The sequence below is a fragment of the Xenopus tropicalis genome, chromosome 5, assembly GCF_000004195.4.
Source record: "Xenopus tropicalis strain Nigerian chromosome 5, UCB_Xtro_10.0, whole genome shotgun sequence".
NCBI lineage: Eukaryota > Metazoa > Chordata > Amphibia > Anura > Pipidae > Xenopus > Xenopus tropicalis.
In genome coordinates, this window is record NC_030681.2 from 145,930,685 (window position 1) to 145,958,348 (window position 27,664).

At 43.3% G+C, this 27,664-nt stretch overlaps 1 protein-coding gene across 2 annotated transcripts in view; it reads left to right on the plus strand.

The window, feature by feature from the left end:
• The window catches only part of eva1a (eva-1 homolog A), a 167,851-nt gene that overhangs the window by 54,737 nt on the left and 85,450 nt on the right, over positions 1-27,664 (plus strand). For both annotated transcript variants that reach the window (XM_031901453.1, XM_031901454.1), the window contains exons 4-5: positions 1,202-1,354; positions 6,731-6,874. In XM_031901453.1, coding sequence (XP_031757313.1) covers positions 1,202-1,354; positions 6,731-6,874 — 297 coding nt within the window. The remainder of the gene's footprint in view (positions 1-1,201; positions 1,355-6,730; positions 6,875-27,664) is intronic.

Sequence of the window (27,664 nt, forward strand, 5' to 3'; positions counted from 1 at the left end):
ATTTAATGGTTAAATGATTCCCTTTTCTCTGTAATAATAAAACAGTACCTGTACTTGATCCCAACTAAGATATAATTACCCCTTATTGGGGGCAGAACAGCCCTATTGGGTTTATTTAATGGTTAAATGATTCCCTTTTCTCTGTAATAATAAAACAATACCTGTACTTGAACCCAACTAAGATATAATTACCCCTTATTGGGGGCAGAACAGCCCTATTGGGTTTATTTAATGGTTAAATGATTCCCTTTTCTCTGTAATAATAAAACAGTACCTGTACTTGATCCCAACTAAGATATAATTACCCCTTATTGGGGGCAGAACAGCCCTATTGGGTTTATTTAATGGTTAAATGATTCCCTTTTCTCTGTAATAATAAAACAGTACCTGTACTTGATCCCAACTAAGATATAATTACCCCTTATTGGGGGCAGAACAGCCCTATTGGGTTTATTTAATGGTTAAATGATTCCCTTTTCTCTGTAATAATAAAACAGTACCTGTACTTGATCCCAACTAAGATATTATTAATCCTATTAATGTTGGAAGCTAAACAGGGCTGACCGTGGTCAGTGCTTGGAAGGGAGACCGCTGCATACAACATGTCTCTTAACTCTTTGACAGATCCCTTATACAGAAAACCCCAGGTCCCAAGCATTCTGGATAATAGGTCCCATACCTGTATAAGAAAAGACACTGTTTGCCTAGGTGCAGTAACTCACAGAACCAATTAGCAGGTAGCATTTACACTTCACCTGTTTAGAAGCCATCGTCTTATTGGTTTGCTTTATTGATTTGGGGGTATAAAACGTTAACGCAAAACAAAATACTATTTGTGAAACCAATTAATTAACTACAGGGCAGTTTGGGAGTGTTGCTGCTACAATGACAGTTGTCTTTTAGTCACCGGATGATAAAGGTGACCCTGCTGAGCACAGGTGAGGGAGCGTGGAACAGTGAAAGTCTTGCCCTCAGGCTTGATATGTAGAAGATGGAGTTGTGTTTATTTTCACAATGAGCTGGGAGAACTATAAGTTAATTATATTAGATACAATAAAGCAGGTAAACCAATTTGTCCTTACATAGGATTCATCCACACGCACTGGGGACCATCAGAGATTTCTTTTCCCACTGTCTAAGTTGGTTCCTTGTGTAGGTCTCGGAGAGCACAGAAAGTTCAGCCATCTTTGTTGTCTTTTAGATGAATACAAAAGCAAAGTGGCGTGTGAAGACGACAAGCTGAGGCTGAGCTGTAAGAAGAGCACTGTTATTGCTGTCTATGCAGCCATCTTTGGTCGGGTACATGGGGGCAGTCTGGAGTGTCCGTTCCAAAATCTGGGCTTCCCTTCTGTAGGTAAGTAGTGGGGTGGGTAGGGCGGCTTTTGTATCAGGGAATTTTCCATTGGTGTCTTTTCCATTTAATGCAAGGTCATATTAAAGACTATTTCATAAAAAAACCCTTTGTAGACCACATATGGGCAGGCTGTGTTCTATTACATGGAGGATCACATTGGCCTTATTTATAAATATTATACAGGTATAGGACCCATTATCCAGAATGCTCGGGACCAAGGGTATTCCAGATAAGGGGTCTTTTTGTAATTTGGGTCTCAATACCTTAAGTCTACTAAAAAATCAATAAAACATTAAATAAACCCAATAGGATTGTTTTGCGTCCAATAAGGAATAATTATATCTTAGTTGGGATCAAGTACAGGTACTGTTTTATTATTACAGAGAAAAGGGAATCATTTAACCATTAAATAAACCCAATAGGGCTGTTCTGCCCCAATAAGGGGTAATTATATCTTAGTTGGGATCAAGTACAGGTACTGTTTTATTATTACAGAGAAAAGGGAATCATTTAACCATTAAATAAACCCAATAGGGCTGTTCTGCCCCAATAAGGGGTAATTATATCTTAGTTGGGATCAAGTACAGGTACTGTTTTATTATTACAGAGAAAAGGGAATCATTTAACCATGAAATAAACCCAATAGGGCTGTTCTGCCCCCAATAAGGGGTAATTATATCTTAGTTGGGATCAAGTACAGGTACTGTTTTATTATTACAGAGAAAAGGGAATCATTTAACCATTAAATAAACCCAATAGGGCTGTTCTGCCCCAATAAGGGGTAATTATATCTTAGTTGGGATCAAGTACAGGTACTGTTTTATTATTACAGAGAAAAGGGAATCATTTAACCATGAAATAAACCCAATAGGACTGTTCTGCCCCCAATAAGGGGTAATTATATCTTAGTTGGGATCAAGTACAGGTACTGTTTTATTATTACAGAGAAAAGGGAATCATTTAACCATTAAATAAACCCAATAGGGCTGTTCTGCCCCAATAAGGGGTAATTATATCTTAGTTGGGATCAAGTACAGGTACTGTTTTATTATTACAGAGAAAAGGGAATCATTTAACCATGAAATAAACCCAATAGGGCTGTTCTGCCCCCAATAAGGGGTAATTATATCTTAGTTGGGATCAAGTACAGGTACTGTTTTATTATTACAGAGAAAAGGGAATCATTTAACCATTAAATAAACCCAATAGGGCTGTTCTGCCCCAATAAGGGGTAATTATATCTTAGTTGGGATCAAGTACAGGTACTGTTTTATTATTACAGAGAAAAGGGAATCATTTAACCATTAAATAAACCCAATAGGACTGTTATGCCCCAATAAGGGGTAATTATATCTTAGTTGGGATCAATTACAAGGTTCTGTTTTATTTCTACATAGAAAAAGGAAATTAGTTTTAAAATTCTGAATTATTAGATTAAAACGGAGTCTATGGGAGTCTGGCATTCCGTAATTCGGAGCTTTCTGGATAACGGGTTTCTGGATAAGGGGTCCAATACCTGTACTTACAGTAGAGCTACATGAACATTAAACTAAATTAAAAAAAAATAAAAATAGGCCTGCTGTCTAAAACTGGGTGGAAAAGTGTGTGTGAACATGTGTATATGTGTTTGTGTTGGGGGAATGTCTTGGTTATCCATCATTTTTCTATGTTTTGGTTTGCGTTTGGAGGTTATTATCCAAAACAGCAACAAAATATAAAATGGAGAAAAGTATTCCAAAATGTTAATTTATTTGATGGAGACAGAACGGCGCATTCACTTACCTTGATGCAGAGAGCAATTCTGAGCACAATCACACTTTTTTCCTACAATGCACCATTTCCCCCCACAATTCTGCTGTCATTGTGGACACAAACAGCCAATTTGTGTGGTGCCTACTGTAGTTGCGACTGGCTCCCCAAAATGGCTGCAACTGTGTGTGCTTTATTGCAAATATGGCTTGTTGAATACTTTGTCTGCCTGGTGTCATTTCCGGTGTTCCGTGTGAGAATGATTTGTGTTTTTTTTTTTGCGCTAAAACACGTATTTATTGTGGAAAAAAAGACACATTTTTATATTCTATTAAGTGTCAAAACCATAAAAACCACTGTAATACAAAACTTCTCCTTCTACAAGCTGTTGAGGTCCTGTAGAAGCCAATGGGCAACTGTCCTGTTTCCAATTGGAAGAACTTCTATTGCTTTGTGTATTAAAGGTTTTCAGATTTTTCGGATGCTCCATTTGTTGATAAACTAGAATAATTCATGGGGTTTTTTTTGTTCATGTTTTTTTTTTTTAAAGGGCTGTCTTAATAAATCACTTACCGTTTGTGGTTTTAGAGAAAAATGGTTTTCTTTCATGGTTGGGGCCTCCAAATGTCCAAAATGCTACAGGTTTGAAGAAAAAAATATGTGAATAGTAATACAGGTATCGGACCCCTTATCCGGAAACCCGTTATCCAGAAAGTTCCGAATTACGGAAAGCCCGTCTCCCATAGACTCCATTATAAGCAAATAATTCAGAATTTTAAAACTGATTTCCTTTTTTTATGTAGAATTAAAACAGAACCTTGTAATTGATCCCAACTAAGATATAATTACCCCTTATTGGGGCAGAACAGCCCTATTGGGTTTATTTAATGGTTAAATGATTCCCTTTTCTCTGTAATAATAAAACAGTACCTGTACTTGATCCCAACTAAGATATAATTACCCCTTATTGGGGCAGAACAGCCCTATTGGGTTTATTTAATGGTTAAATGATTCCCTTTTCTCTGTAATAATAAAACAGTACCTGTACTTGATCCCAACTAAGATATAATTACCCCTTATTGGGGGCAGAACAGCCCTATTGGGTTTATTTCATGGTTAAATGATTCCCTTTTCTCTGTAATAATAAAACAGTACCTGTACTTGATCCCAACTAAGATATAATTACCCCTTATTGGGGGCAGAACAGCCCTATTGGGTTTATTTAATGGTTAAATGATTCCCTTTTCTCTGTAATAATAAAACAGTACCTGTACTTGATCCCAACTAAGATATAAATAATCCTTATTGGGGGCAGAACAGCCCTATTGGGTTTAATTAATGTTTTATTAATTTTTTAGTAGACTTAAGGTATGGAGATCCAAATTATGGAAAGACCCCTTATCCGGAATACCCTTGGTCCCGAGCATTCTGGATAATGGGTCCTATACCTGTAACAATAAATATAAATTTGCTTTCTGGTTGCAATTGGTTTCCTAAGGGGGCCATACACGGGCCTATCCTAGCTGCCGATATCAGTCCGTTAGACCGATTCGGCAGCTTATCTGCCTCTGTATGGGCACTACCGACGGGCCTGAAATTGGGCAGATTTCGATCAGGCAGGTTTGATTTTTCCATCGAACCGACAGTGCCTATGCCTGCCATTTTAATTCGATCGTTTGGCCCTAGGGAATTAGTAAAATTAAATTTTTCTCCTGAGCCCCATACATGCCAAGGATTGACTTCTATTTCCAGCCTAGAGCAGGAACCTAAAACTTGTCTGGGTCTGGTTGTTTATAAGCACAAATGCCCTGTACCCTATCACAATTAGAGGAATTATGTTAAAATGCATTCCTCATGTTCTTTTTAAATAAATATATATTTTCCGTGTTTTTGTTATTATAAAGCAGTAATATAACATCTTTTGTTCTTATCTGAAGTCCTCCCCTTTGCTCCACCTGTAATGAGATTGATTTTTATTAAATGGTGACAAGGAGCTCTGTATAAACAAACCCCCGCCTTTGTTAGGCATTAAAATAAAGAGCAGCATTATCAATGGACTAGTAACTTGTTTTACTAGTTTCCCTTACTCAACAATGACTTGAACAACGAATAAGTGCCTTATTTTGTAAAAAGAAGTTAGGACATGAAAGCTACCCCCTTTTAACAAAACAAATCACAAAGCCCGTGTATATTTTCCTTTAAACCTGCCGACTTTATTCACCTCACGTCTCAGTCGGAGGGCTAAGTGTTCCCATAAGCCTTTTATTACATGGCAGGAGTTAACGCAGAGATGAAAAATAATACAAAGAAATACCGGCTACGAGCACCTGTCAAAGAAAATACTAGAATGGTTGTTCTAATCTTTTGGCTATTTACAGAAAAAGCACCATTTACCAGTCAGCGGGTATTTAACATAATTTCACGTCGGGCGCTGATGTCTTTATGTTTGTTTTTCCTTCAGTCTCGGAGGGCTTGAGATTTTTTGTAGCAGGAATGCAGATATCGGATGACAGCCATACCCACAGCTTTCTACTGAGAAAATCATTCCTAACCCTCTCTCCACTGTGTGTGTGTTTGGCCGGATAGCTTACAGCTGACGGGTTTATTTTTTAACCCAGCTTCCTATGGTTGTCAGTTGTATGTTGGTTGACAAATATTCTACATTATCCATCAATTATGTTGTCTAAACTTACATTTTTTTGCTCCATGCAAGGTCAGAAGGTGACTGGAAATGAAAGACAGTGTTATTTCTCTTTCAATGATTTTATTACTTTTCTACACACAATAAAATGACATACAGAAAATTAGACAAAATTCATATATTCAGTTTTCAGCCTTGGCATTTAGAGAAATCTCACTAGAGCTGAATATAGGGCTGTGTCAAATGATACTGTATTTATGTGTTACCTTGTTATTATTATTATTATTAATAACATTTATTTATAAAGTGCTAACATATTCCGCAGCGCTGTACAATAAGTGGGTTACATACATTGGACATACAGAGTAACATATAAAGCAATCAATAACTGATACAAGAGGGGAAGAGAGCCCTGCCCAAAAGAGCTTACAATCTACAAGGAGACATACAGAGTAACATATAAAGCAATCAATAACCGATACAAGAGGGGAAGAGAGCCCTGCCCAAAAGAGCTTACAATCTACAAGGAGACATACAGAGTAACATATAAAGCAATCAATAACCGATACAAGAGGGGAAGAGAGCCCTGCCCAAAAGAGCTTACAATCTACAAGGAGACATACAGAGTAACATATAAAGCAATCAATAACTGATACAAGAGGGGAAGAGAGCCCTGCCCAAAAGAGCTTACAATCTACAAGGAGACATACAGAGTAACATATAAAGCAATCAATAACTGATACAAGAGGGGAAGAGAGCCCTGCCCAAAAGAGCTTACAATCTACAAGGAGACATATAGAGTAACATATAAAGCAATCAATAACTGATACAAGAGGGGAAGAGAGCCCTGCCCAAAAGAGCTTACAATATAAGGCTGTGTCTAATGATACTGTATTTATGTGTTACCTTGTTACTATCACTTTATTTGTACTCCATCTAATACACATGGTGGTGTATAACAACCTATTGTATTTCATTCCCCATAGAGTGCCAGTCGGCCTTGGCCCTTCCGGTGATGACCAAGCGATGCCAAGGTAGGAGGAGCTGCAGTGTGTATGCCAGCACCTATGACTTTGGAGACCCATGTTACCCCGGTGTCCGGAAACATCTTAATGTCATCTATACATGTGGTGAGTCCCCGAGACTGTGTTTCTTTAATCCTTGGCACTGGATTCCAGAGATAATTTACTGTACTTTTTGTTGTGACCCTCTTAGCTTTGGGGATAATGTTATTGTGTCTTAATAGTTTGTGTTATTCATTAACAAGAATTTATTACCAAGTACTCATTTGACTGCCTCTCCTTTGGCAAAAAGCAGATTTGTATTTCTGTATGGCGTAGATTTGACATACATGAGTCTTTTGCCCTAAAAGATTCATAATCCCTTCTTTGCTGGAACACTTTAATCTTGCTGTGAGTCGCGTTGCTATGAGCACCCTGGTATTTTGATACCCACATCATGGTTTTGTGATCTACAGTACTGAAATGCTGCTGATTACCTGTCAACACCTCTCTTAGAGATGCATGGAAGGTGCCCTACCTATGGCAGATGGCAGAAGTCATGGAAGGTGCCCTACCAATGGCAGAAGTCATGATATGGTGCCCTACCAATGGCAGGAGTCATGATATGGTGCCCTACCAATGGCAGAAGTCATGATATGGTGCCCTACCAATGGCAGAAGTCATGATATGGTGCCCTACCAATGGCAGAAGTCATGGAAGGTGCCCTACCAATGGCAGAAGTCATGATATGGTGCCCTACCAATGGCAGAAGTCATGATATGGTGCCCTACCAAGGCAGAAGTCATGGAATGTGGTGAAAGGTGCCCTACATATGCCAAATGCCAGCAGTCTGAAGAAAAAACGTTGCTCTGACAGTGAGTGTTTATAAGCAGTGGTCTCCCATTCACCCCCAGGACTGCTATAGGCAGAGCGTTGCCCCTTCATCTCTAAGAGAAGTGGTGATTAGGGTTTTTGGACTCCTTTGTTTTCTGTCTCAGCACATATGGCGCATATGGGGCATGATGGGATACCGGAGTTTGATCCAAAGTGATGGGATCAAGGCAGTTACAAGAGGCCGTGTAGGTGGCAGGAGCCTACTTTTTTGTTATACTCCTGAGCTATATCACCAGCCAGCCATAGTTCTACAACAGTTCAGCACCAAAAATGCTGATAAGTTGTTTGACATAGAATAAATGTTGACTGATCCATCCCCAATGAGTGGTTCTACAGTGTATCTGGTATCATGAGACAGGGAATACAAGTACAATCATGATTATGTGTAGGGTTTCTCATATAATACATTGGCGTCTAGGAATATTTTATTGGCTGCTCCCTTAGGTGTCATCAACAGTTGGTCTAAATGCTGAAATAATGCCCTGTGTACCCAATAATCTATCTCTGATTCTTTACTAAGGTTTATGGGACACAGATGATGATAGCCACGTGTTCGTTACCATTGGTATTAATGTACAGTGCTGTGAGTGGCTGTGAGCCCACCATTATCACAATTCTAGGAGCTACATGTGGAATCTCTGTGCCTTAACTCCAATAGTCTTTCAGTTGCCATTAGCATCTGTCTGTGTCTGAATGGAAGTGATGAGCTTAGAAATTCTAGAAAAGATGAGTGATTTAGAGAAACAGAGAAGCTTGAAAGCAATAAGAAGACAATGAGAGTCCATGGGCACTATAGACTCCAAGAGACGGTGAGGCCATAGCCATCATACCATTCACACCTACAGCTTACGATTATTCCACGTTTTAGTGTAATAGGGGTATTTGGTTTCTGTGAAATGATCGCCGCAGACCTTTAAGTGGATCACACACAGCTGTCGGGGTATCATGTTCCCTACGTATCTATACACATTCTTCCACAGCTCCGTATATCATGGCTACAGGAGATAACCTGTATCACTTTCACTCACAGATCAGTCCTCAAGCAACCTACAAAGGGAAGGCTCTTCTTTATTCTCGGCATGAGTTCAGGGAAAGTAAAATAAAGGGATGCTGTCATCCTCCAAAAATGTTGCTTTTCCATGAAAAAGTGTATTTTTACCGGTTTTACTGGCAGGTGTATCTGCTTATCTGGCAGAATTCTCAGAAACCCCACCTCCCTGGCAAACTATAGAGCAGAAAGCACAATTTGCATGGAGTAGTGAATTCAGAAGTGCGACATTCAACCTTCCAATTAACTTAGGGGTATTCCAAGACATTTCAAATTACATAATTTATTTGAGGTTTGAAGGACAGACTGGACTTATTGGTGAAGGCTGTATTTTATTGGTCACTTGTTTGGCAAGGCAGCCACATGTTTAGTATCTTTACCCATTCTTTTTGTATTGTTGTTCAGATATCTAATAGTAGACAGCCCATGTATGGTTTCAGCAGTTGGGCTCTCAGGCTTCTGGGCAAGACTCTTATTTTTTGGTACATTATATTTTCAGATGTAATTACATATATATAAAAGTTTCAGATGGTAGAGGTCAGCCCAGCTGGAGGCCCACCTTCCAAAATTAGCCTTCCAAGTTGCTTTCCATTGAATTATATTTATGCTATTGGTACTCTAATATATTGTGCCAAGTTGGACAAGACTGCAGTATAAAGGTCCCCATACACGTGAAGATTCGCTCGCTGATCTTCACCCGATATCCCCACCTACGGGTGGGCGATATCGGGGAACGTGGGGGCCAAACGATCAAATTATAACGAAGGGTATAGGCAAAGTCGGTTCGGGGACCACATCAACAATCGAGATCTGGCCGATTTCAGGCGAGATATCGGTCGGGCAGGCCCGTCGGCGTGCCCATACATGGTCCAATTAGCTGCCGAATCAGTCTAAGGGACCCATATTGACAGCTGGAATCGGCCTGTGTATGGGGACCTTTAGTCTCTGTACTGCATCTATTCTCTTGTGGCCCTGCATGATAACACATAGTGGGGCTCATTTACTGGACAGTTTTCCCTAGTTCAGCAAGTGAATGCAACCAATCAGGAACTAGCCCTGAGCATAGGCTACTTACACTCATACACATTTGGTCTCTGTTAGTAAATAAAACTTTTTTTTATACTCCTGTATTAAAACTGGGCAGATATGGAACGATACAGTAATGCTATGAGGATGTTTTTTGACCAAATGCTTGGTCAGGTACCTTGGGTGAAAAGTGTGATTGCAATTGGTCATGGGCCAAGAGTAATTTGGCTACAGTTATAAGGGGACCTGTTATCGTTGGGCCCTATAAAACCAATTTGAAGATTAAGCATGATCTGATATACTCTGAGCTCCAAGGAGCCCTGGTAGATCAAGTCTTATAACCCATTATGTCGGCATATGGAGAAACTAATCCTTGCAACTGAGAAGGTAGCCCCTCCCACTTCCCAATGAGTCTGACCTCACTGGCTACAGGCAAAACTATCCCATTGGATGAACTTTAACTCATCTGTGAATGGACCACAAGGCACTTATTTTTGTTTCTGCCCTGGAGCCACATGAAATATAGTGGAACATGCCATATTGTCATTTGTATTGCAATCAAACACAAGGTGGTGTAATAAAGGACTTCTGTGGCAGAAACATGACTTTGCCCCCCTTGTTTAATGTATAAAGCCAATCAAGCGCTGCCAGGGGAAACAGGCTGAACCCAGTAGTCATGATCCAATGATATCAGGGCCCAAAGCAACACCATGCTTTTGTGCTCATCAAGTTACCAGGCTCCGCCCTTTATCGTCTGGCAATCTGAGCTATTGTTTTTAAGGCTGCAGGGGGGCTTTTCACACTACGGAGTCCTGCATGGAACCAATTTTTGACACCTGCAACCCTCATTTTTACTTGTTTTGACCTCCAACTGTCTCATCCACAACCTGATCTGCGACCCACTGACCACCATTAAACATGAAGGGAAGCTCTTGTGAGCAGGGCCCTCCCCCTAGTGCCTCCGATCCTCATCCAAATGCAACTTCAAACCATTTTTGTGAATTGTTTATATGTACATGTTATTATTATTATTATTATTATTAACATTTATTTATAAAGCGCCAACATATCCCGCAGCGCTGTACAATAAGTGGGTTTCATACATTGGACATACAGAGTAACATATAAAGCAATCAATAACCGATACAAGAGGGGAAGAGAGCCCTGCCCAAAAGAGCTTACAATCTACAAGGAGACATACAGAGTAACGTATAAAGCAATCAATAACCGATACAAGAGGTGAAGAGAGCCCTGCCCAAAAGAGCTTACAATCTACAAGAAGACATACAGAGTAACATATAAAGCAATCAATAACCGATACAAGAGGGGAAGAGAGCCCTGCCCAAAAGAGCTTACACTCTACAAGGAGACATACAGAGTAACATATAAAGCAATCAATAACCGATACAAGAGGTGAAGAGAGCCCTGCCCAAAAGAGCTTACAATCTACAAGAAGACATACAGAGTAACATATAAAGCAATCAATAACCGATACAAGAGGGGAAGAGAGCCCTGCCCAAAAGAGCTTACACTCTACAAGGAGACATACAGAGTAACATATAAAGCAATCAATAACCGATACAAGAGGTGAAGAGAGCCCTGCCCAAAAGAGCTTACAATCTACAAGGAGACATACAGAGTAACATATAAAGCAATCAATAACCGATACAAGAGGTGAAGAGAGCCCTGCCCAAAAGAGCTTACAATCTACAAGGAGACATACAGAGTAACATATAAAGCAATCAATAACCGATACAAGAGGGGAAGAGGGCCCTGCCCAAAAGAGCTTACAATCTACAAGGAGACATACAGAGTAACATATAAAGCAATCAATAACCGATACAAGAGGTGAAGAGAGCCCTGCCCAAAAGAGCTTACAATCTACAAGGAGACATACAGAGTAACATATAAAGCAATCAATAACCGATACAAGAGGTGAAGAGAGCCCTGCCCAAAAGAGCTTACAATCTACAAGGAGACATACAGAGTAACATATAAAGCAATCAATAACCGATACAAGAGGTGAAGAGAGCCCTGCCCAAAAGAGCTTACAATCTACAAGGAGACATACAGAGTAACATATAAAGCAATCAATAACCGATACAAGAGGGGAAGAGAGCCCTGCCCAAAAGAGCTTACAATCTACAAGGAGACATACAGAGTAACATATAAAGCAACCAATAACCGATACAGGAGGTGAAGAGAGCCCTGCCCAAAAGAGCTTACAATCTACAAGGAGACATACAGAGTAACATATAAAGCAACCAATAACCGATACAAGAGGTGAAGAGAGCCCTGCCCAAAAGAGCTTACAATCTACAAGGAGACATACAGAGTAACATATAAAGCAATCAATAACCGATACAGGAGGTGAAGAGAGCCCTGCCCAAAAGAGCTTACAATCTACAAGGAGACATACAGAGTAACATATAAAGCAATCAATAACCGATACAAGAGGGGAAGAGAGCCCTGCCCAAAAGAGCTTACAATCTACAAGGAGACATACAGAGTAACATATAAAGCAACCAATAACCGATACAGGAGGGGAAGAGAGCCCTGCCCAAAAGAGCTTACAGTCTACAAGGAGAAAGGGTTGAGACATGTTAACTGTTCTGTCTTTTGTACCCCTCTATTCTGTAAAGTGCTGTGTAAATTGATGGCGCTATATAAATAATAATAATAATGTGTTGTTGTTGTTGCAAACAAGGAGGTAGAAAAAAATGTTTTCAAAAAAATGTTTACAGAGGTAAAATATAGATTATATTGGTAATATAATAGAATAAATATGGATAAGACCCACAACGCGACCCACCGACCTGCATCTATATCTGCATCTGAATATCCCTCCTGCAGCCTGTAAGTGGGTAACCCACACGGGAATGCTCGAGTCCCCGACCTGCTGCTCCATTTTTGCTTTTTAAACAGAAACAGGATGAGAATGACGCAATTTTGCTTATTAGAATTGGCTGAAACAAACTGAGAACTACTAGAAGTCAGATTTGACAGCAATTTGTCATGTAAAATTCCTTTCCTTATGCCAAGAAGCAGATCAAACGCTTCTGAAAAAGACAAATGTCTTCCTGTTCTTGGAAGTGACAATAAAATAATATGGATGTGGGAAGGTGCCAAGTGCAGCCAGAGGTGTGTCTGCTGGGTCCTCCATCACCCCGAGCCTTATCCCTGCGTCTTATCCCTGCGCCTTATCCCCGCGCCTTATCCCTGCGCCTTATCCCTGCGCCTTATCCCCAAGCCTTATCCCTGCGCCTTATCCCTGCGCCTTATCCCCGAGCCTTATCCCTGCGCTTTATCCCTGCGCCTTATCCCCGAGCCTTATCCCTGCGCCTTATCCCTGCGCCTTATCCCCAAGCCTTATCCCTGCGCCTTATCCCTGCGCCTTATCCCCGAGCCTTATCCCTGCGCTTTATCCCTGCGCCTTATCCCCGAGCCTTATCCCTGCGTCTTATCCCTGCGCCTTATCCCCAAGCCTTATCCCTGCGCCTTATCCCTGCGCCTTATCCCCAAGCCTTATCCCTGCGCTTTATCCCTGCGCCTTATCCCCGAGCCTTATCCCTGCGCTTTATCCCTGCGCAGAGAGCACATTAATGCCGGTGAGGATTGAGAAGACAAGTCTGTTCAGGTTAAGGGACCCGCTGATGTGCATTTCATCTTCATTAAGGTGAAAGAAAAATTACCCTGACTTTTTAAGTCAAGTTAATTTATTGGCATTCCTGGATGTTGCACAATGCCCCCAGCCCATTACAGCAAATCCTTAAATGACTTTGGGGGGGGTTTGTTTGGCTTGATTTACATAGATAGTGGGACTGGATGAAAAGGGGATATTTTTCTTTTTGTTGATGATCCAGGTTGTTTGATTTTGAGCAAAGCTGAATATATGAATTGGGGCTGGGGTTGGATTTGGTTTGGGATTGGGCAGGCCTATTGTGCTGGGTTTGGTATTTGAGAATAAAGATATCCTATAGCTCAAATATTATCCATAATAATAGAAAAAGTTATTTAGAATGTCATGTTAAAAATATAGTACTCTGCCTATGATATATTGTTTAGGGTTTGATATTAGACCAAATCTTAAATGGGATTCTGTCAAAGGAAAACACATTATTTTCTAAATATATCACTTACTAGCACTGCTCCAGCAGAATTCTGCACTGAAATCTGTTTTTAAAACAGGTTTTTTATGTTTAATTTTGAAATTTGACATGGGGCTAGACATGTTGTTCATTTCCCAGGGTGCCACAGCCATGTGACCTGTGCTCTGATAAACTTCAGTCTCTCTTTACTGCTGTGCTGCAAGTAGGAGAGATATCCCCGCTTCCAACAAGAAGCTGATCAGCAGAACAATGGGAAGGGAGCAAGATAGCAGCTCCCAGTAGGTATCAGAATAGCACTCAATAGTAAGAAATCCAAGTCCGGCTTGGGACTCCTCCAGTTACATGGGAGTAGGAGAAACAATAGGTTAGCTGAAAGCAGTTCTAATGTGTAGCGCTGGCTGAAAGCTCAGACTCAGGCACAATGCACTGAGATGGCGCCTACACACCAATATTACAGTTACAAATACATTTTTTGGTTCAAGAATAAAATTATAAATGGCAGAGGGAATTATTTGCTGTGTAACAGTGTCATTTAGAAATAAAAAGTACCCCATAAATACAGTATTATAACAAAATCCCTTTAATATTAAGGTCAAATTCAGACTTATAGAGGCTGCACACCAATAACATCAACAACCTTTGTATGGATTTTCACTATAGTGGCAGTAAGGAAGAAAGTGTGCAGGTGTTGCTTTAACTTTGATGATAAAATTATTTACCCACCTCCAGTGGAGCTTACAGTCTAATAGTGCCCAATAATATATGCAGGGCAGGGTGCAAACATCTAAGAATGGGTGCAGACCCCCCTGGTTTTTGCACACTTGGCACCTTGCCCAGCACTTTGCTGAAAGTGGAGAGTGGAACCCTGCTCCTGCCCCATTATTATGGCGTATGGTATGTTTGACAACACTGTAATCATGGGGGGGCGGATGGCCGGAGGCACATAGACACCCCCCTTACATGTCACTTATTGCATGTCATTCCAATGTTACGTAATAGACACACCAAGTTATGGTTTCTATGTTGTGTGGGACTCTTTGGCTCAGAATCCGGAGTTCCCATTTAATTCCTGTTTAAGGCAAGTATTGGGGTCCCTTGCCCCTGTGAATGCTGCATTCTGGGTGGGGGCCCCTTAGGGCACAGTTGGTACAAACCTTCTTACATTTCTCTTCCAGGGGTAATTTACAGTTAGACAAATACAGGCGGATTTTACTGCCCCCATAACAGGGGGATATGAAAAGGAAAGGAGCATTTCGGCTGACTGAGGAGTAACTCTTTGCTCTCTGTGTTATTAATGGGGCAGATTTCTATAAACAGAGGCTGCCTGAGTACATACGTGCCCTGCCTGCCCCCGAGTGGGAATATAAACACGATCCTATACACACACAGGGCTGTTATGACAGGGGTCTGGGGAAGTTTGTGTTATAAACCCATTTGCCGGCCTTTCTTGTTTCAAGTTCTACTCGGGACATAACAGTGGCCTTCAGGGGACATTGCCCTGTCAGAGTAGCCCGTTTCTTATCCATATTGTCTATTTCTAAAAACAAACAAGGAGATCACTGGGGGCTTAGCTGGAAAGATGCCAACCACATAGCCCTGATCAAACATAGCCAGTTTAGGAGATGGTTGCTTGGCCGTACCACCCAGCTACAGTGTCAGCCCCACTCACTGGGATAAAATGTTTTTCTTTCTTTTGTGGTTCTTTCTTTACCCTTATTGGGAGATCAGTATATGTTTATGATGGAATTTCTGCCTTTGTGCAGGCTTTGAACATTTGCAGCGCAGAGCAGGGGCAGGTAGGTGGGAAGGGGTTAAACTTAGGCAAACTCCACTGACCCCCAATGAAACTGACTGATTTTCTTTTAATTAATGAAACGCTTTATATGAACTGCTTATTATAGACACAAGGACAAGGCCAAAACTTTGGTCCTACACACTTGTGTTCAAGGCACAATATAAATAACTTGTTTGGGGCCCCAACGTTTCTGATGGCGGCTTTGGGCACTAGTTCCTGGGGTCTGGCTGTACCCTGCCCTTAAGCCACATTGTATTATCTAGAATGAGGTGCAGCGCTGATGGGTGCAGGCCAGTCTATCCATTAGTAGCCATTTCTCTATGCCAGGGGTCCTCAAACTACGGCCCCCCCAATGTCATTTACACGGCCCCCGCTGTGTCCTTACCCCTGGCTACTACCTGTCTGCCGTAGCGTGGTTTTTGGCCCCAGCGCATCATGTGACCGCGTCCCACCGGCCGATCCTAATGACACATTGTCACTGAGGGGCCGAGGACAACACTGAGGCATACAGGTAGTAGCCTGGGGAGAGGATGTGCCGAGCCCCAAACTGTAGTCCGCCCCCCAACAGTCTGAGAGACCGTGAACTGGCCCCCTGTTTAAATAGTTTGAGGACCCCTGCTCTATGCCATTAGTACCCTTATATCAGCTCCCCAGGGCAGAGGTTGCCTAGGGCGCCCGGTTGGCTTGGCCGTGCCTGCAGTTAGGTGGGTCCTACAAACAAAGTACAAGGTACATGGGCACAAAAGAACCAACAGCTGCCTTGGGGAGATGTAACTCTGTAGCCTTTACTTTAATGACTATATTTGTGGGCGACCCATGATGTGGATATTACTCATTTGCTCCTATTATAGTTTAGCTGCACACCAACCTGGGGGTCTTACCCTTGGGCAGCCCATTCGTTTCCCCGCAGTTTCACTATGACTCCCCTCACGTCCCATAGATCGGATCAAAGGGTTTCCATTTTCTCATTTCCCATAAACGAACGGGAAAATCACAGTTGTGCAAGCGATATTATTCAAGTGTTTTGTTCAGGAAGCGTATGATTGCTCCCAGCGATACTCCCCCAATAGCAGAATGGATGGGCCCTGACTCATTCATTACTTTTCTGCAGAAAAATGCACCGAAATGGTAACAGTCCGACTCTTGGTAATAGAAACCTGTCATCAGTTTAACAGGCCATTCCCTTGAAACTATTACTGTGTTGAGATTCAGATGAGAAGCGACTTTAAGCTGCGCTATTATAAAATAGAAAATAAAAAAACTCCAACCTTTGCACCAACTTGCTTATTGGTTAGCTGCGGGGCTGCTTTACTAAATGGCAAAAAGGGGGGCCTGGAGCCCAGCTGGACTGGGACCCACAAATGCATTAAATGATAAATAAAAAATATGGAAATAAAAATAAAAAAATTCAGTGTACCGTGGGTGGATCGAGCCTATCTTATTGGCCTATTCGGCTGAATCTTTTGCAAAGGATTTAGGGTTCGGCTGGATCCTACAATTGTGAATTCGGTGCATCCTTAGTATAAAGAGCATTGTGACTGGGGTCTGGGAAATAGATAAAGGGGGGGTCTGACCATTGGGGTATTGACCCACCAGTACCATAAGCCAGCCAGGAATAGCTAAGAGATAAGTAAGGTCAGGTCAAAGGAAACAGCTCCACAGCAGTTTATATTTTATTTGTAGTAAATTCTACTTGGTATCTATTGTGCTTAAGGGAACATCAACTGGAGCAGCCCGGGAAACAACACTGGAGCTGAGGTGGAAATAATAATATACCATAGTCACTTATAGGCTGCTCTTTAATGGAAAACCAACCATATCTAGTCTGTCTGTAATATTAGCCACCCAGGCTTTCATGTATGAGCAGCGGGTGCTCTGTCTCCATCAGCTGAGTGTAGGTAAATGGAATGCTGAGAGCATAATGGCTGTTTACAGTGATTCTCACAAATAGGTCCCTGCAGGGTGGGGAAAAGAAATGGGCTGATTATATCTGTAGGATTCCTCCTGTGGAGTTGTACAAGGAACCTGGAGATCTCAATCAAACCTAAAGAACTCTATGGAAAGAATCCTATTGATATAATCAGATCGAGACATTCAGAGAAGGTAAACAGACACTGCTTGGGCAATTACAGACCCTAGTGTGTGTGAATGTGATAGGGACCTTAGATTGTAAGCTCACTGGGGCAGGGAATGTGATAGGGACCTTAGATTGTAAGCTCACTGGGGCAGGGACTGATGGGAATGTGATAGGGACCTTAGATTGTAAGCTCACTGGGGCAGGGACTGATGGGAATGGGATAGGGACCTTAGATTGTAAGCTCACTGGGGCAAGGACTGATGGGAATGGGATAGGGACCTCAGATTGTAAGCTCACTGGGGCAAGGACTGATGGGAATGGGATAGGGACCTCAGATTGTAAGCTCACTGGGACAGGGACTGATGGGAATGTGATAGGGACCTTAGATTGTAAGCTCCACTGGGGCAGGGACTGATGGGAATGTGATAGGGGCCTTAGATTGTAAGCTCACTGGCGCAGGGACTGATGGGAATGTGATAGGGACCTTAGATTGTAAGCTCACTGGGGCAGGGACTGATGGGAATGTGATAGGGACCTTAGATTGTAAGCTTACTGGGGCAGGGACTGATGGGAATGTGATAGGGACCTTAGATTGTAAGCTCACTGGGGCAGGGGCTGATGGGAATGGGATAGGGACCTTAGATTGTAAGCTCACTGGGGCAGGTACTGATGGGAATGGGATAGGGGCCTTAGATTGTAAGCTCACTGGGGCAGGGGCTCATGGGAATGTGATAGGGACCTTAGATTGTAAGCTCACTGGGGCAGGGACTGATGGGAATGTGATAGGGACCTTAGATTGTAAGCTCCACTGGGGCAGGGACTGATGGGAATGTGATAGGGACCTTAGATTGTAAGCTCCACTGGGGCAGGGACTGATGGGAATGGGATAGGGACCTTAGATTGTAAGCTCACTGGGGCAAGGACTGATGGGAATGGGATAGGGACCTCAGATTGTAAGCTCACTGGGACAGGGACTGATGGGAATGTGATAGGGGCCTTAGATTGTAAGCTCACTGGGGCAGGGACTGATGGGAATGTGATAGGGACCTTAGATTGTAAGCTCACTGGGGCAGGGACTGATGGGAATGTGATAGGGACCTTAGATTGTAAGCTTACTGGGGCAGGGACTGATGGGAATGTGATAGGGACCTTAGATTGTAAGCTCACTGGGGCAGGGGCTGATGGGAATGGGATAGGGACCTTAGATTGTAAGCTCACTGGGGCAGGTACTGATGGGAATGGGATAGGGGCCTTAGATTGTAAGCTCACTGGGGCAGGGGCTCATGGGAATGTGATAGGGACCTTAGATTGTAAGCTCACTGGGGCAGGGACTGATGGGAATGTGATAGGGACCTTAGATTGTAAGCTCCACTGGGGCAGGGACTGATGGGAATGTGATAGGGACCTTAGATTGTAAGCTCCACTGGGGCAGGGACTGATGGGAATGGGATAGGGACCTTAGATTGTAAGCTCCACTGGGGCAGGGACTGATGGGAATGGGATAGGGACCTTAGATTATAAACTCACTGGGGCAGGGACTGATGGGAATGTGATAGGGACCTTAGATTGTAAGCTCACTGGGGCAGGGACTGATGGGAATGGGATAGGGACCTTAGATTGTAAGCTCACTGGGGCAGGGACTGATGGGAATGGGATAGGGACCTTAGATTGTAAGCTCACTGGGGCAGGGGCTCATGGGAATGTGATAGGGACCTTAGATTGTAAGCTCACTGGGGCAGAGAGAGATGGGAATGTGATAGGGACCTTAGATTGTAAGCTCACTGGGGCAGGGACTGATGGGAATGTGATAGGGACCTCAGATTGTAAGCTCACTGGGGCAGGGACTGATGGGAATGTGATAGGGACCTTAGATTGTAAGCTCCACTGGGGCAGGGACTGATGGCAATGTGATAGGGACCTTAGATTGTAAGCTCACTGGGGCAGGGGCTGATGGGAATGGGATAGGGACCTTAGATTGTAAGCTCACTGGGGCAGGGACTGATGGGAATGGGATAGGGACCTCAGATTGTAAGCTCACTGGGGCAGGGACTGATGGGAATGGGATAGGGACCTTAGATTGTAAGCTCACTGGGGCAGGGACTGATGGGAATGGGATAGGGACCTTAGATTGTAAGATCACTGGGGCAGGGACTGATGGGAATGTGATAGGGACCTTAGATTGTAAGATCACTGGGGCAGGGACTGATGGGAATGTGATAGGGACCTTAGATTGTAAGCTCACTGGGGCAGGGACTGATGGGAATGGGATAGGGACCTCAGATTGTAAGCTCACTGGGGCAGGGACTGATGGGAATGTGATAGGGACCTTAGATTGTAAGCTCACTGGGGCAGGGACTGATGGGAATGTGATAGGGACCTTAGATTGTAAGCTCCACTGGGGCAGGGACTGATGGGAATGTGATAGGGACCTTAGATTGTAAGCTCCACTGGGGCAGGGACTGATGGGAATGTGATAGGGACCTTAGATTGTAAGCTCACTGGGGCAGGGACTGATGGGAATGGGATAGGGACCTTAGATTGTAAGCTCCACTGGGGCAGGGACTGATGGGAATGTGATAGGGACCTTAGATTGTAAGCTCACTGGGGCAGGGACTGATGGGAATGGGATAGGGACCTTAGATTGTAAGCTCCACTGGGGCAGGGACTGATGGGAATGTGATAGGGACCTTAGATTGTAAGCTCACTGGGGCAGGGACTGATGGGAATGGGATAGGGACCTTAGATTGTAAGCTCCACTGGGGCAGGGACTGATGGGAATGGGATAGGGACCTTAGATTGTAAGCTCCACTGGGGCAGGGACTGATGGGAATGTGATAGGGACCTTAGATTGTAAGCTCCACTGGGGCAGGGACTGATGGGAATGGGATAGGGACCTTAGATTGTAAGCTCACTGGGGCAGGGACTGATGGGAATGGGATAGGGACCTTAGATTGTAAGCTCACTGGGGCAGGGACTGATGGGAATGGGATAGGGACCTTAGATTGTAAGCTCACTGGGGCAGGGACTGATGGGAATGTTGAATAATCTCTGTGCTGTATATGTTAACACTTTATAAGTTATAATAACAGTGATATAAAGAACAAATATTTTGCAGGGCTGTCAGTGCTTATATTGTTATCTATAGCTATTAACTACAAACACCAACAGATGGCGCAGTGGAGCAATACAAATGACTACAATCCAGCCCCCCCCCCTTGCGTTCCATTTAAAAGAATTATTGAACCATTGTTTCTGCTAAGGGTACAGCAGTGCAGGAGGAATGTACGTTTTTAGCATATTTATAGATATTAATGCTGCTTCTCATCTGCAGTTACTCACAAAAACCTGGATTGTAAATGAGAAATAAACCTACTCTCCCCCGGCTGCAGAAGAAGAGCATTAAGTGGGGACAGGATTGTCTTTTATGTCTCACTGAGGTCTATAAAATATAAAATATAATAAGAATATAAAGTAGAGGGGTGTATGTATATAGCTGTTAATAGCTTCCCTGGGGTTCTGCAGCCCTGAAACCAATGGGTCAAGGTGCAAACCTTTAGTGAGAAGGCAAACAAACCTGATTAATTGCCTGTTACAGGGGTTTCTGCCATTAATTAGCAGTTCTGTTTGCCCGCACCATATACTAATGTGTATTTTGGAATCAGAGGAAGCTTTCGTCTTTTCTAAATACTTTGCAATTAATGGAACATTTGTCCTTATAAAATATGAGTGCATAAAGGGGTTTTTCCCCCGTAAAATTCAACTTTTAGTATGATGTAGATCAGTGCTGTCCAACTGGCGGCCCGCAACCCCCCTCTGTGTGGCCCCCCACCTGTCTTACCTTTGAGTAAGCTTTAAATGGTATCAGTACTGAGATTAACTGCCCCCCCTGCATGGTTCTCACCTCAGATTCAGGCTGTAATCCCCCTGTATTGTTTAAACATGTAATCCCCTGTGTTGTTCACACCTTTTAGTTTCTGCATTGTTCACCCCCTGCAGTGTTCACACCTCAGGCTCAGGCTGTAATCACTCACATTGTTCAACTGTTTACACCTCAGACATTGTATGTACTGCCTGGCCTATGCTGCCTGTGTATATGGCACACACAGACAGCATAGGGGAGGCAAAGTATGGCACATAGGCAGTATAGGGCAGGGAAGGTATGAAACACACAGTCAGCATAGGGCAGGTAGAGTATGGCACACATAGGCAGCATAGGGCAGGTAGAGTATGGCACACACAGGCAGCATAGGGCAGGTAGAGTATGGCACACATAGGCAGCATAGGGCAGGTAGAGTATGGCACACACAGGCAGCATAGGGCAGGTAGAGTATGGCACACATAGGCAGCACAGGGCAGGTAGAGTATGGCACACACAGGCAGCATAAGGGAGGCAGAGTATGGCACACACAGGCAGCATAGGGCAGGTAGAGTATGGCACACACAGGCAGCATAGGGCAGGTAGAGTATGGCACACATAGGCAGCATAAGGGAGGCAGAGTGCTGCCTGTGTGTGCCATACTCTGCCTGCGAGAGGTGAACCTGGCAGGGGTTTGTTCTGAGAGTTTGTTAGTAGTTGGACAGCCATTAAATGGTCCCTAAGGTGTGTAGTTATGTTGCTGGGGGTTGCTGTGCTATCCACAGGGGAGGAGGAGGCATATGGATTTAAGGGTGTGTCTTAATATGACATAATATATTTCTTTCACATATGAATAACTGTTGATATCCCCGCAGTGAGGACCAAGCATTTGGGTTTTTGCTGCACTACCACCATGTGGTTTGAAGTGGGTGTGGTTTAAAAAGGGGGAGTGGCCAAAATTGGCTTCCATTAGCGGCCCTTCACCATGTATGCTAGAGAAATTCCGGCCCTCGGCACCGCAGAAGTTGGACAGCACTGATGTAGACAGTGATAGTCTGAGACAATTTGCAATTGGTCTTCATTTTTTGTAGTTTTTTCGGTTATTTATCTTTTTGTTCAGCAGCTTTTTAAGTCTAGTGTTTTAGCAGCTATTTGGTTGCTAGGGTCCTATTTAGCCTAGCTACCAGGCAGTGGTTTAAGGGCTCTGGCACATGGGGAGATTAGTCGCCCGTGACAAATCTCCCTTGTTGCGGGCGACTAATCTCCCCGATATGACATCCCACCGGTGAAAATGTAAATTGCTGGTGGGATGACATACGCGGCGCCGCGATCACCGAAGTTGCCTCTGGGCCAGAGACTGGGAAGGGACTTGGGAGGCCACTGGAGCATCATTGGGAAGAACAAGAATACCGGCCATATTGCTCTGTGCAAAATCTACCCCAGGCCCAGGGCATTTTTTAAAGAAGAGGAGAAGGAGATTCAGGTTATGATTAGAGTCACTAAAGGGATGGGGGGGGGGGTAACAAACAAACTGGAAGCCCAGTAATTTTAGTTTCATGCCCCTTTAGGGTGAAGACACACAGAGCTACTAGTAGCAGCTACTTGTCATGGCTACTAAAACAGACAATGCTGATCATTTACTGATAATTGTCTCTATGTGTGTTTTAGCAGAGGCAATTCTCAGTACAGGTATGGGACCTGTTATCCAGAATGCTCGGGACCATGGGTATTCCGGATAAGGGATCTCCTGTCTACTAAAAAATCAATAAAACGTTAATTAAACCCCATAGGATTGTTCTGCCCCAATAAGGGGTAATTATATCTTAGTTGGGATCAAGTACAGGTACTGTTTTATTATTACAGAGAAAAGGGAATCATTTAACCATTAAATAAACCCAATAGGGCTGTTCTGCCCCAATAAGGGGTAATTATATCTTAGTTGGGATCAAGTACAGGTACTGTTTTATTATTACAGAGAAAAGGGAATCATTTAACCATGAAATAAACCCAATAGGGCTGTTCTGCCCCCAATAAGGGGTAATTATATCTTAGTTGGGATCAAGTACAGGTACTGTTTTATTATTTCAGAGAAAAGGGAATTCGTTTAAAATTCTATATTATTTATGGGAGACGGGCTTTCTGTAATTCGGAGCTTTCTGGATAATGGGTTTCCCAGATAAGGGATCCAATACCTGTATTACTATTAGTAGCCGTGACAAATTGCTGCTACTAGTAGCTCTGTATGTTTTCACCCTAAGGGCTGGAGGGATTTGGTGCAGGAGCATCTGACCTCCTGACTTAAGTGGATTCTAGCTAGTAATGCTTAATCCCAGTAATCATATAAGGCAGAGGTCCCCAACCATTTTTATCCATGAGGAACATTTAGCAACATTGTCACAGCTACTAAAATAGACAATGCTGATCATTTACTGATAACTGTTTTTACGTGTGTTTTAGCAGAGGCAATTCTATGTCTATTGTCTATGGCAGGGGATTTTCTGGGCTATAGTAGCTGTGACAAGTAGCTGCTACTAAGTAGCTCTGTGTGTCTTCACCCTTAAAAATAAAAAAACAGTTGGAGAGTAACACAAGCATGAAAAAAGTTTTTACAAGATGCCCAATAAGGACTGTGATTGGTTATTTGGAGCCCAGTGTTGCCTGGCAGACTATAGGAGGTTCTGTTTGGCAGTAGACATGGTCTTTAAGCCTCCAAAACTTGCTTCTAAGTCAGAATTTTTTTAAAATAACACCTGCTTTGAGGCCACTGGGAGCAACATCCAAGGGGTTGGAGAGCAACATGTTGCCCCCGAGCCACTGGTTGGGTATCACTGATTTAGGGGTGCGCTCCAGACACACTGTATAGACTGAGAACCCGCATTACTATAATGAGATGAGAGTCGGAGCAGACATAGGCCCAAAGGGAGCGAGATGGCCTCTATCCCAATCAGTAGCAGAGTATTAATCCAGAGCTCAGTGTGTCAGACTGTACGTGTGATCTGCTTACTTCTGTTTACTCTGGATGTTCCGCCGCGGGGAGGAAACATGGTGTGAATGTGAGACATCTGAACCGAAGGATTAGCCTCATGCGAAGCTGCATTCCAGGTTACTGGATCACTGGCTTGGCTGCAGTTTGGGCTCCAGCACAGAATCTCATCAGTGTCTGCTACAGACATTATAAATAGAGAGCTGCGGAGATTCTACTGTGCCGGCACAGGGATATTTTAGGCACACAGGAATTTACTCTCAGAAATAGAATACTATGGGCCTGTTTGTGCCTGTATATCCCAATCTGCCCATGTCTAATATAAACCTAGAATACTATGGGCCTGTTTGTGCCTGTATATCCCAATCTGCCCGTGTCTAATATAAACCTAGAATACTATGGGCCTGTTTGTGCCTGTATAACCCAATCTGCCCGTGTCTAATATAAACCTAGAATACTATGGGCCTGTTTGTGCCTGTATAACCCAATCTGCCCATGTCTAATATAAACCTAGAATACTATGGGCAGGCCCGGATTTGTGGCGAGGCCACAAAGGCCCGGGCCTAGGGCGGCAAATACACAGGGGCGGCATGCCGCCCCGCCGCAAGCAAATGTTAACATTTTGCTCCCATACGGAGCAATGGGGACATCTCCCCACTGCTCCGTATGGGAGTTCTAAGTTAGGCGCTTGCGCATGCGCATTAGCGATAGGGGTTGTTCACGCATGCGCAAGTTAGGCGCATGCGCATTCGCGTTTACGCGGCGGGGGTGGGGGGGCGCCGAATGGGGGCGGCCTTGGGGCGCCCCAAGTAGAAATCCGGCCCTGACTATGGGCCTGTTTGTGCCTGTATAACCCAATCTGCCCATGTCTAATATAAACCTAGAATACTATGGGCCTGTTTGTGCCTGTATAACCCAATCTGCCCGTGTCTAATATAAACCTAGAATACTATGGGCCTGTTTGTGCCTGTATAACCCAATCTGCCCGTGTCTAATATAAACCTAGAATACTATGGGCCTGTTTGTGCCTGTATATCCCAATCTGCCCGTGTCTAATATAAACCTAGAATACTATGGGCCTGTTTGTGCCTGTATATCCCAATCTGCCCGTGTCTAATATAAACCTAGAATACTATGGGCCTGTTTGTGCCTGTATATCCCAATCTGCCCATGTCTAATATAAACCTAGAATACTATGGGCCTGTTTGTGCCTGTATATCCCAATCTGCCCGTGTCTAATATAAACCTAGAATACTATGGGCCTGTTTGTGCCTGTATATCCCAATCTGCCCGTGTCTAATATAAACCTAGAATACTATGGGCCTGTTTGTGCCTGTATATCCCAATCTGCCCGTGTCTAATATAAACCTAGAATACTATGGGCCTGTTTGTGCCTGTATATCCCAATCTGCCCGTGTCTAATATAAACCTAGAATACTATGGGCCTGTTTGTGCCTGTATATCCCAATCTGCCCGTGTCTAATATAAACCTAGAATACTATGGGCCTGTTTGTGCCTGTATATCCCAATCTGCCCGTGTCTAATATAAACCTAGAATACTATGGGCCTGTTTGTGCCTGTATATCCCAATCTGCCCGTGTCTAATATAAACCTAGAATACTATGGGCCTGTTTGTGCCTGTATATCCCAATCTGCCCGTGTCTAATATAAACCTAGAATACTATGGGCCTGTGTGTGCCTGTATATCCCAATCTGCCCGTGTCTAATATAAACCTAGAATACTATGGGCCTGTGTGTGCCTGTATATCCCAATCTGCCCGTGTCTAATATAAACCTAGAATACTATGGGCCTGTTTGTGCCTGTATATCCCAATCTGCCCGTGTCTAATATAAACCTAGAATACTATGGGCCTGTTTGTGCCTGTATATCCCAATCTGCCCGTGTCTAATATAAACCTAGAATACTATGGGCCTGTTTGTGCCTGTATATCCCAATCTGCCCGTGTCTAATATAAACCTAGAATACTATGGGCCTGTTTGTGCCTGTATATCCCAATCTGCCCGTGTCTAATATAAACCTAGAATACTATGGGCCTGTTTGTGCCTGTATATCCCAATCTGCCCGTGTCTAATATAAACCTAGAATACTATGGGCCTGTTTGTGCCTGTATATACCAATCTGCCCGTGTCTAATATAAACCTAGAATACTATGGGCCTGTTTGTGCCTGTATATCCCAATCTGCCCGTGTCTAATATAAACCTAGAATACTATGGGCTTGTTTGTGCCTGGGTTTATTCAATATTTAATTGATATTTAGCAGACTTAAGTTATGGAGATCCAAATTACAGAAAGATCCCTTATCCAGAAAACCCCAGGTCCCGAGCATTCTGGATAACAGGTCCCGTACCTGTATAAACAATGCGTTCTGATGTCAAAATAAAATCAGAAAGTGAAAGTATTTGGTTGCAATTGGCAGCAGCTGCGGCTCTGGATCCCACGCCGAGGGCTGTTTCATTCGTGTAATAATAGAAGGCAGAATCTGTTTGCAAAGGAAAGCTGCTTCAGTTGTATACAACATAATACAGACATTTTATATCAGCAGGATTCAGTTACTTTTATATTTCTAACTTTGTATTTCAGAAATAATTTTGCTTCATATTCATTCCCCAGAGCAATAAAAAATGCTAGCTCTTGTGAAAGCTGAGCCCGTACGGGTCCCATTAAGGTACAGCCTGTGCTTTCCCAGGCCTGGCCTTACTGTTCCATCTGGGGGGCTAGCCGAGGGGCACAGTAACCACCAATTCAGTTTTGCTCCAGTTACAGTTTCAGCAATAGCCCCCAAGGTTTTATTTCCTACACAAGAGTGTCATGCAAATGGAGGTATGTTCAATACCCCTCACAGTGGGCAAAATAAAGTCCACAAACATCTTGCTCTTTGAATCTAGTGCGGCCTGCAGTGGTCCATGCTATATTCAAAATGGGCAGGTAGGGGAGGCATGTAGGCGTAGCCCCTCCCACCCTGGGCAGTAAGGGCAGGACTGGAATGCGCCTCCTGACACTGCTCTATGCAGGTAGCGCTGGGTGTTTGATCTGGTGGTCCCTTCAATGTGCAGCACCCACTTGGGTGCAAGTCCTTATAGAATGAGCACTAAGAGATTAAATGAGCCC